This window comes from Dendrobium catenatum, unplaced genomic scaffold (genome assembly GCF_001605985.2).
Source record: "Dendrobium catenatum unplaced genomic scaffold, ASM160598v2 fragScaff_scaffold_621, whole genome shotgun sequence".
Lineage (NCBI taxonomy): Eukaryota > Viridiplantae > Streptophyta > Magnoliopsida > Asparagales > Orchidaceae > Dendrobium > Dendrobium catenatum.
The window spans coordinates 30,467,635-30,478,952 of NW_021319083.1; the positions used below are offsets into that span (position 1 = coordinate 30,467,635).

Sequence of the window (11,318 nt, forward strand, 5' to 3'; positions counted from 1 at the left end):
AAAAACTGCTCGTTGAAAACAAAGATAACTAAGCAGAAAGGGGGCAGTTAAAGTGGGTAAAAGTTTTCTCAACATTCAACATCTCAAAGTTAAAGCATAACTTACAATCTAAAAATGACATGCATCATGAGATTCTATATGTCAACAAGATATTCTGGTTCTCTTCAAGCACTCAAACAGAAATCACTTATTACTCTTTATAAAATGGAGCACTGGAGGAAGAACATGAAAGCCAACAAAAAGGAGAGATGGGAAAGGAAATTTAATTTCAGCGGTTTGCTACAGTGCCTCATATTGCTGGGTAATGAGAAATCCATTTTTCTTGATCGATTTCAACAGTGTTCATAAAAGCCATCTGAGTAATAAAGTTTTGGTTTTCTTGATTTGCCAGAAAATCATGAGCTAAAGATACATTAAACAATATGACAAAGAGAAATAGCAAAGTAGAAGTGCCAACCAGGCGACGGCCTTGCCTCTCAGTAGTCATCATAATCAAAGCAGCGTGGCAGCACATGGAACCTATGTAACTGGGGTTAAATTTTTGGAAAAGTTGAATCATCATTGGCATCCTGTTGTGGGACAGGCTACTTTGCACCGAACAGTAAATTCTGACCCTTTCTCATAATTTGCTGATATAAAAGTACCATACAATTGAGCACACTTCTAGCGTTTATGATTATAATATGAATTTTGGAAGCCTTCAAAGCCATGGACAATAGCATGAACAAGAAAAAAAAAACTAAGTCTTTGTTTGGGGCGGCTTTCTTAATGCTTCTTAAAACAGTTTTTTAGTATAAAAATTAAAAATTTTGTACTAGAAAGCTGCTTTAAGAAGCAATAAAAAAACTGTCCCAAATGAAGACTAAAGCGGCAAGGTAAAATCAACAGTTTCCTGAAGTTATAAGAATTAGTTTATCTCTAGAATACTTGGGAAAATTATGAAAACAAAATCAAATCATATTACAAACGCTAAGAAAAAAAAATCTCATCCAAAACAACACAATTGAAGAAAAGTAAAAACTATTGCAATTAAATGAAGCTGCAGTCATAGACTCGAAATTTTGAGGGACACTAACAATATGATCAAGAAGCTCACAGGAATGGAAGGGAGACTTGAAAGACGCCGAGCAACAGCATTGTCTAAATTAGCATACTCCTCTGAAAGAACAGCTGCAATCATTCTATCATTGCTCATATCATTTTCATCACTGTTCAGAGAACTGAAACTAGAACTAGAACAGCTGCCTTCTTTCTCGGATACATGTGTCATTTTAAAACAAGGAGATTACGAGCCGCCGGAGCCCCTGAAGGTAAAAAATGAAGTTACAAGAGCAGTTAAAATCTTATTACAACAGTACCAAGAAAATCCAAATTGTTATATAATTATAAAAAATTGGATATTATATAAAAAATTGGATTTGTGGTAAAAATTATGAATAGCAAAGTGGGAAATAGAACTTAATAAAGGTAAAAAGTGAAAAATGGATAAGTGATTTAGCTATGTATAACAGAGAAAAAATATGAATTAATTGATTGATTCATTATGGATGTAATTTAAACTAATTAGAGATTAATACGGGTTTAAATAGGTAATTAATGTTGAATTTTACTCATTGCGGATTAATTAATTATTAGAATCGTTTTGTCCTCATGAAATAATTTGACAAGTTAGGTATAAATTAATCAATAGAATAATTCAATGTAAGTATTTAATAAACTAATTAGCATAATTAATTTTAAAGATTAGATGTTAACTTAAGTTAATTAGGGAATAGCTAGGCTTAGTACTTTTATGCTGATTAGGCCTGAATAATTACTAAAAAAAAAAATCTCTAGCATGCTATGTTAAATTAGCAAGGTATTAATTGGGGTTAAAATGTGTTTAATATGGAAAATTAAGGATTACTTCGAGTTTGATTAGAAGTAAAGATTAAGTAGTACTTGATTTGCCAAAGTAATTAATAATAAGACAAGCTAATTAATATATAAATGGTAACTAAATTAATGCTACAGAAGCCTTATTATTTATTATTGTTATTAATTAATTAGACTAATTAGGAATCAACTAATTAATAGCTCGATTAGCCAAATTAGAAGTGCACTTTCTATGTCCCATGTCATCTTCGTTCACATTATCTCTCTTTCCCTCACTGTACTCCTCTCTATAATCCCTAATGCACTAATCTTTGTGTTGTGTCCTAGAATATTTGTGGCGATAGACAAATATAAAGTTTAATGACTTAGCTTTGTACAAAGATCCAGCACACAATCAGATAAAAGACAAGGTGTATCGTTCATAAGAGACATAAGAGTTTTTTACGTGAAAACCCCTGAAAAGGGGAAAAATCACAGGGCCTGAGCCAGTAATGAATCCACTAGTGTTTGCAGTTGATTACAAATGAAGCCCTTCATTAGGGGAACGGATATGTCTTGATGTAGCAATAATACATTATATGGAGTGCATTACATGGTGGGGATAAGAAAAATTAATATTGACATGTTCGTTTAGTCGGCATGACCATAGTCGGCGAACGATGGAGGTCAGAAAGACCGTAGTCGAGTGACGATGGTTGGAAGGACTGTAGTCGGCGAGCTACGGAGGTCGGAAGGACCGTTATTTGGAGATGGAGGTCGAAAGGACCATAGTCGACAGACGAAGAAGGTTGGAAAGACCGTAGTCGGCATGCGATAATGGTCAAAAAGATCGTTGTTTAACGATAGAGGTCGGAGGGACCGTAGTCGACATACGACAGTGGTTAGAAAAATTGTTGTGTGGTGACGGAGGTCAGAACAATCGTAGTAGGCGAGCGATGGAGGACGGAAGGACCGTAGTCGGGTGACAATGATCGGAAGGATCATATTCGGCAGGTGAAGGAGGTCAGAGGATCATAGTTGGCAGACAACAGTGGTCAGAAAGACTGTTGTCTGGCAACATAGGTCGGAAGGACTGTAGCCGGCAAACAACGGAGATCGAAAAGACCGTAGTCTGACGAAGGAGATCAGAAAGATCATAGTCGGCGGGTGGAAGGGGTAAAAAAGATTGTAGTCTGACGATGGAGGTTAGAAGAACCATAGTCGGCGAGTGACGATGGTTAGAAAGATAGTTATCTGACGACAGAGGTCAGAAGGACCGTAGTCAGCATGTGATGGACGTCAGAATGACCGTTGTCGATGGACGGGTGGAAGTACGGCGTCAGTCGGTGGTAGGACAAAAGTTCGGCGTCAGTTGGTGTCCGGGTAAAAGTCTGGCGTCAGTTAGTGACTGGGCAGAAGTCCAATGTCAATCGGTGGCCGAGTAGAAGTCCGGCTTCAGTCGGTGGCCGAGCATAAATATGGCGTCACTTGGTGTCCAGGTAGAAGCTCGACGATAGACCGGTGATGGTCGGTGGTGTCACACCCCATTTTGACCCCCATACAATCAATATAGAGTGTAACAGAGAAGTAGAATCTGAACAAACCTATCTCTTACTAACACCCCTCCTAAAATATTTCTATCATAAAAAGGTGAGTAGGAAATAGTCTATCCCAATAAATGCACTTGTAGATGTTAAAATGCTCTAAATAAAAAAATATATATGCTTACATAGGTGAAAATTTTGGGTATTATAGGTGGTCCGAACGTAGTCGAGGAGTCTAGTGGCAAGAGAACTCTAGTTTCTCTCTCTTCCTTGTCTTTCTTCTCCTCCTTGCTTTAGTCCCCTTTCAATGAAGAATAAATTGTCTATTTATAGTTTTATGATAATAAAATGGCCAGTAAATAGGAGAAATATCAAGGGTACGTCGGGAGTGGTTTGAATAGACAGTCGATATCGACTCTTTTGATCATTGACCGTTTATTGGGCATTTGAATATCTTAATGATATCATAATTCAGCGATCTTGGGCTTGTTAGATTCGTCTCGTCGAGCCGCTCAATTCGACTATAAGCATGTCATGTTTGGAAACAGTTTGGCCATCCAATTTATGATTTGAACCTTCCAAATATGCTTTGGGTATTTGATTTAGACCCATTTGGGCTCGGATTGAGCCGAATTTGGTGTTGTGTGTTCATCTTTTCGAGACATTCAGTTCGACAATAAGTTTGCTGCAAATCGGAGTTCATATGGTTCATAATTTAATTTTGGAAGTTTCCAACTCAATTTTGCCTCGAGATTCGTGCCGGATCAAGACAATTTTTTGATGATATATCACTTATAAACCTAGAAAAGCTTGATTAAAGGATTAAGAAAATAGCGGGCTTTTAATCCCTCGATCTTTTAATCCGAAGAATAGAAGATTTACTTGATAGAAATAGCTCTTATGAGTTATTTGGTATGATTACATGCAGTTATTGGGGCTTTACTTCCTTTCTTTTAATCCTAAATGCATCCAATCAGCCTCAGCCTCCTATGAAACATATTGCATCTTTGCTAAACACAAATAGCTTCAAGCTATAATAGCCTGATTCCTAAATCCAAACACCAATGCACCAAAAAGCTCGATAAATAACGCCCAGTTCAGGAAAAGCGATAAGACTAATAAAAGAAAAAGAATGCATTAATGAAATAACCTTAATATTTTTGGGAGAAAAAGAGACAAGAATCTGAAGATGATCCAAAGATACTCACCAGCGCAAGAGACCCGATTCAGCTTTGGTATCCCGATCTGAAAGCGGTCAACAAATAGAGTGGATTGAATACCCTTTAACCTTCAGGAATTTCGAGTATTCAATCGTTCCCGGATAGCAGAAAGCGTGCGCAGCTCGACGGGTTCTCAGATGGAGGAAGATAAATATAATCTTTCAAGTTATATTTTTTGATCTGCTTGATGCTTAAAATACAGCTAACAAAGCGCGGCGTAGCTGAGAGGACACGGGATTCATGGCTCTGCTCACCCGACAAAGACCCCGTCAAAATCTTGAATGGCCGATAGAATCACCGCCACCGCGAGTAAGATTTCTATTTTTATTTTTATTTTTATTTTTGAATTTACATGCCTATAATTTTATATCAAGCTACACTTAAAATTTTAATATTTCATATTTATCATTTATAGATAATTTTAATTTCAAATATATCATTTATATATTTCATTCCTACAATTTATATTATCTTATAAATTTTAATATTTCATTCTTATATTTGATATATGAGTGATAATCATAAAATATTAAATTTTTAAGTATTATATATGTGAATAATATGATATAAAACGGTATATATGTAATTCCCCTCTTTCTTTTTTTATAACTTGTAAATAAAAAGCTTTGACTGGACTTTGGTAGATATTAGTAGGTGTGGAAGGTAATTATGAGATTGTTACATGTCATCACTTGCATTTTTATTAATCAATACAAAAGTTGAATTAGGTGCTCTCTAAGAAGTTTGATAGGTATAGACTTTTAGATATTTTTTGTTATATTTAAGATGATATGAAATTATATGATTTAGATTTATTAAATAATTTAAAATTGATGAAAATATTTATTGAGAAATGTGTAATGAAATAGGGAAATATTAAGATATTTATATATGGTTCATAAAATAAATATCATAGAAAATTATCATGTGTTGTTTTTCTTGGTATCATCATAATGAAATTTAAGTCATGATCTTGTGAGCTATTTTTTTGCTAGCCAATAAAATTAGTGATTATTGTTGTTAAGCTTGAAAAGTCGAGTCAATTAATTTACAGAGTAGTAAATATGGACCTTCTTAGCTACGCAGAGAGAAATTATTATTTGTGGACACCGGACGGTCCGGAGACCAATCAAAACGTGTCACATCACCTGATACATAGTAGTACCGAGCAAGAAAAAAAAAACATGATGCGTTCTAATTGGTCTCTAAACGTTGTCGGATATCTGCACAGAATAATTTTTTCATTGAAGGTTACACAGACTACGTGGTAGAAAAATTATTAGGTTTTATTGAGCAAATTTTTTTGTTATTTACTTAGAAATGTAACAAAACTCAATTTCATAAGAAAATTTATTTTTTAAAAATTTCAAAGTCATATATTACAAACTCTTCCTCCCCTTCACAAATAGTTGATATTGTTGATATTATCTATCTCATTACCTATTTAAGAGATTTTGATGATAACAAATATATGCTTGGATGCTCTAATTTGTGTGCTAAGTATTTCAGGTGTAATGATGTGCATTGTAATTGCTTATGGGATTTACATTGCACAACTCAAGATCAATCAAATGTTGAGATTAAGATGGACCAAGATGCATAATTTGAAGCCTTTTACATTATCGTAGGAGTTTGTTAATAGTCCACCAATATTACTTGCATATTTTGATTTGCTCACAATCTAAATATCTTTTGATTATATATTAATCTTGATATAAAAATCTATAAGATTTCTTTAATAAATAAATTCTATAATCAACATTGATTGATTAATTATTATCAAATATAGAAAGTTATATAATTAGGGAATTAAAGATAATAAGTTTATATGACAAAATTTTTATTATGTAGTTATTTTAAACTGACTTATTTCATATATATTAATTAATGTATGATTAATTTTATATATATTACATAATATTATTATAAAATTAGGCGCTCTCTAAGAAGGTTGATAGGTATAGACTTTTAGATATTTTTTGTTATATTTAAGATGATATGAAATTATATGATTTAGATTTATTAAATAATTTAAAATTGATGAAAATATTTATTGAGAAATGTGTAATGAAATAGGGAAATATTAAGATATTTATATATGGTTCATAAAATAAATATCATAGAAAATTATCATGTGTTATTTTTCTTGGTATCATCATAATGAAATTTAAGTCATGATCTTGTGAGCTATTTTTTTGCTAGCCAATAAAATTAGTGATTATTGTTGTTAAGCTTGAAAAGTCGAGTCAATTAATTAACAGAGTTGTAAATCTCAATCTTCTTAGCTACGTAGAGAGAAATTATTATGTGTGGACACCGGACGGTCCAGAGACCAATCAGAACGTGTCACATCACCTGATACATAGCAGTACCGAGCAAAAAAATGACATGGCGCGCGTTCTGGTTGGTCTCTGAACGCCGTCCGGTATCTGCACAGAATAATTTTTTCATTGAAGGTTACACGAACCACGTGGTAGAAAAATTATTAGGTTTTATTGAGCATTTTTTTTTTGTTATTTACATAGAAAATGTAACAAAACTCAATTTCAAAAGAAAAAGCAATTTTTTAAAATTTTCAAAGTTGTATATTACAAACTCTTCCTCCCCTTCACAAATAGCTGATATCCTTAATAATAATAATAATAATAAAAATAGTCGAGCTCCTTAATGTTCTTTCTCCAATGAGATTCCGTCATGACTTCATCGTCGAGAGTTAAAAGATTTTGAGTAGAAGCGAGTGAAGAATGTGTCATATGGGACACAAGTTAATAGAAGAATGGTTTAGTAAATAGAAAATTTTAGGTGAAAGACATATAAATAAGATAATTTTATATCCTTTCTACAGCTATAATTTATGTTTTCCAAATTTTATCAGGCAAAATAATAATAATAATAAAACCATTCAGCTCAATACATCAATTCAATAAAACCCTCCATCAATCTCCCTATTGTGATAGAAAATACATTTTTATATTAATGTTTTAAAATAGCACTTTATTTTTGTTATATCATCAAAAAATTATGTTGATCGGGCACGAATCTCGACGCAAAATCAAGCTGAAAACTTCAAAAATTAAATCCGGGATCACTTGAACTCTGATTTTAGCAAACTTATAGTCAAGCTGAGCGTCTCGGAAATAAAAACCCAACGACATCAAATTCGACTCAATCCGAGCCCAAATGAGTCCAAATCAAGAATACGAAGTGCTGTTGGAAAGTTCAAACCACAAACTGAGTTACCAAACGTTTTCGAAACATGACGTGCTTATGCTCGAATCGAACAGCTCGACGAGACAAATCCAACGAGCCCAATATCGCTGAATTCTGAAGTCATTAATACCTTCATATATCTGATAAATGATCCACGATCAAAGAATTCAATATCAGCCGTTCATCCGAACCACTCCATATTTGCCTATAATCTCTCATCTATTTACGAGACATGACACTCCAGAAAATCTATAAACAGACCCCTCATTTCTCTTGAGAGGGGACCCAAGCAAAAAGAAGAGGAGAAGAAGAGGAGAAGAGAAGAATAGGAGGGAAGAGACTCCTCATCGACCACCGCCGAACTCCAAGTGATGCCAGAATTTTGCCCAAGTGACGGCGAAACTCCGCCCAAGTGAAACTGGAGTTCTCCTCAGCCACCAACAGACGTCGAATTTTTACCTGACGCTAGACCTTCACTCATCGCCAAGTTTCTACCCGATGCCGGACTTCTAGCGGTTATTGGACTTTCGCTGGACGTCTATCTGAAGATGGATTTCTTTTCATTGTTGGACTTCTACCTAACGTCGTCCTTCTAACCTCTGTCATGAGCCAACGGTCTTTCTGACCTCCGTCACCCGCCGACTACGGTCCTCCTGACTTACGTCGTCCACCGACTACAGTCTTTCTGACCTACATTGCCAGTCGACTACGGTCCTCCTGACTTACGTCGCCCGCCGACTACAGTCTTTCCGACCTCCGTCGCCCGCCGACTACAGTCCTCCTGACTTACGTCGCTCACCGACTACAGTCTCTCTGACCTCCGTCGCCAACCAACTACGGTTCTTCTGACTTACGTCCCCAGCAGACTACAGCCTTTCCGAGCTTTGTCGCCAGACAACGGTCTTTATAACCTCCGTCGCCCACCGACTACGATTCTTCTGACCTCCGTCACCAGACTATGGTCCTCCCAACCAAACGAACATTTTAATAGTGATTCTCTGTATTCTCACCATGTAATATACTTTATAAGATGTACAAAAATCTAAGGTCTTCCCCTAAGGAAGGGCCTTCGCCGACTACAGTCCTTCTGACTTACGTCGCCCTCCGACTACAGTCTCTCTGACCTCCGTCGCCAACCAACTACGGTTCTTCTAACTTACGTCCCCAGCAGACTACAGCCTTTCCGAGCTTCGTCGCCAGACAACGGTCTTTATAACCTCCGTCGCCCACCGACTACGGTTCTTCTGACCTCCGTCACCAGATTATGATCCTCCCGACCAAACGAACACGTCAATAGTGACTCTTTGTATTCACATCATGTAATGTATTCTATAAAATGTACATCAAGCTAAGGCCTTCTCCAAAAGGAAGGGCCTCATTTGTAATCAACTGCTATACTAGTGGATTCATTCAAACTGGGCTAGGCCCCTTTGGTTTTTCCCCCTTTCATGAATTTTTCACGTAAAAATCTTGGTGTCTCCTTAAATGATGGACCCTATCTCTTTATCTGTGTGCGTGCTGGATCTTCGTACAATGCTGAGACGTTAAACTTTATATTTCTTTGCCGCCGCAAATACCCGTGGACGCAACAATTTTCATTAAATAAATAATGATAATTTATACATGTTCATATAAAAGAACCTTCTTTGCATTCTTCAACCAAAAAATGATGCCTAAAATACAAAAAAAAAACTAAGAATAATTGAATTGCATGTTGAAATTCTTTAAAATCTCATTCTGGATGTTGATATCATTAGTGATTTAATTTCATCTTATTTGATAGGATATTTATTTTAAAATTATAATTATCTTCTTTTATAACAAAATCATTCATTAAAAAAGTTATGATGGATACAACTGATGATTAAGATTTTATTTGGAACAGTTTTCTTACCACTTCTTAAAATAATTATTTTAGTACAAAAAATTTAATTTGTATTAAAAAGCTGTTTTAAGAAGTTGTAAGAAAGTCATCTTAAATGAAGCCTAAAATTTTATCGGGGCAGGTTTCTCACCGTTTTTTAAAACAGTTTTTTAGTATAAATTTTTTAATTTTATATTAAAAACTACTTCAAGAAATAATAAGAAAATCATTTTTGAAATAATTTTCTTACTATTTTTAAAGTAACTTTTAAATATACAATTTTTTATAAAAAACTGCTTTGAAAAAGATTTCCCAAGTCTAATTATGTGATCTTAAATTTTGTTTGGAAGTATGGATGGCAGTAATTTTTTTTTTTTTTGGGAAATTTGATGGCAGTAATTTAAAGGAAGAAGAATAATGAACAGCATCAATGTCAATCCAATTTTATTTTTGAGCAGATTTCCTCAATACATTTAACCCCCATTCAAAACAAATTTAATATTTTAATCGACGGAGGCAACGTTGGAGTCATCAACTTCCTTAAAATTCCCCCTAGTGAGTGCTCGAAACTTTCTTGCAATTCACTTACAGTTACAATAACTGCAGAAATCTTGAGACGGTGGATAAGTATAACTTGAAGCCGATGATGGATGATATGCTCCAAACGCCGGCATCGGCGGCGGAATAGACGCCGTCGGAGGGGTATAATAACCGGCGTTCGCAGTAACAGGAACAGACAAACATGCATCCCGGTTCAATACTGGAGAAGAAACCGCTCGGTCAAACGCAGGATAATACCCAGAAGCCGGAGGCGGTGGAGGCAGCGGATAGTAATATTTGGGCGGATCCGGCGGCGGAGGCTGATTGTAATAACAGAAACAATCCTCCGGCTCTGCTTCAGGTAGCGGTATAGGTGGATAAAGACTTTTCGTCGTCTGCGCCGGCGGAGGAGTATAATCATCCATTGGCGGCGCAGACGGAATTCCATGATCAAGCGGCGGCGGGAGCCGAATCTCCATCTCGGGAAGGTTCAAGCTATAAGAGAAACTCAGGACGCCATTAGGCTTACCTTCGGGAGATCGGACCTGGTAGCTCACGTGACGGAAGGCATCGGAAGGATGCCCAACAGATAGATCGGTAATCGGAACGCGGGATTTGCCGATAACCTTGTCACCGAAGAGAAGGAGATTCCCCTGCGCCATGATAGCGAACTCCAGAAACAGATCCTTAAAGTCGCTATCGTCAAAATCGAACTGGATCGTTTGATCCCATTCAGGATTCTCGCCACCTTCATGATCGGCCGATGTCTTCTGCTTTCGCTTCTGTTTCCGGCGGCCGTCGTTTCCGGCGGCGATGGAGACGACGGCGTAGGTGGAGGGTTTCTGGAAGAGATTGAAGGATTGAACGCCTCTGCAGGAAATGGACTTCAGAGCTATCGATCTTCGATCCATCTCCGCCGCTTTCTTGTAGGAGATCGTATCAGCTACTTTGTTATTTATTTGACTGATGGGTTCTGCTGATGGTTATGATATCCGCAGAAGCACTGTAAGGTAGCTGGCTTGGCGAATGACATAATGACACGAGCCCACTGGCGCGTTTCTTCGTCTGGAAGGGAGGCGAAGAAAC

The 11,318-nt window shown here is 36.3% G+C and overlaps 2 protein-coding genes across 3 annotated transcripts in view; both read right to left on the reverse strand.

Annotated features, from left to right (window-relative positions):
- LOC110096386 (OTU domain-containing protein DDB_G0284757) overlaps positions 1 to 4,871 on the reverse strand; it is a 28,419-nt gene extending 23,548 nt beyond the window's left edge. The window contains exons 1-2 of one of the 2 annotated variants that reach the window (XM_020822307.2): positions 4,607 to 4,871; positions 1,097 to 1,304 (exon numbers count right to left, since the gene is read on the reverse strand). In XM_020822307.2, the coding sequence (XP_020677966.1) occupies positions 1,097 to 1,270 (174 nt within the window). In that variant the 5' untranslated portion in view covers positions 1,271 to 1,304; positions 4,607 to 4,871. Of the gene's footprint in view, positions 1 to 1,096; positions 1,305 to 4,606 lie in introns of those variants that run through there. The other variant, XM_020822308.1, reaches the window with a different exon arrangement.
- Positions 4,872 to 10,110: 5,239 nt separating this feature from the next.
- Positions 10,111 to 11,180, reverse strand: LOC110096373 (leucine-rich repeat extensin-like protein 5). Its single transcript, XM_020822286.2, has one exon. It carries the CDS (start codon positions 11,141 to 11,143, stop codon positions 10,274 to 10,276), a length of 870 nt encoding a protein of 289 aa, XP_020677945.1. The 5' UTR covers positions 11,144 to 11,180; the 3' UTR covers positions 10,111 to 10,273.
- Positions 11,181 to 11,318: the final 138 nt, after the last annotated feature.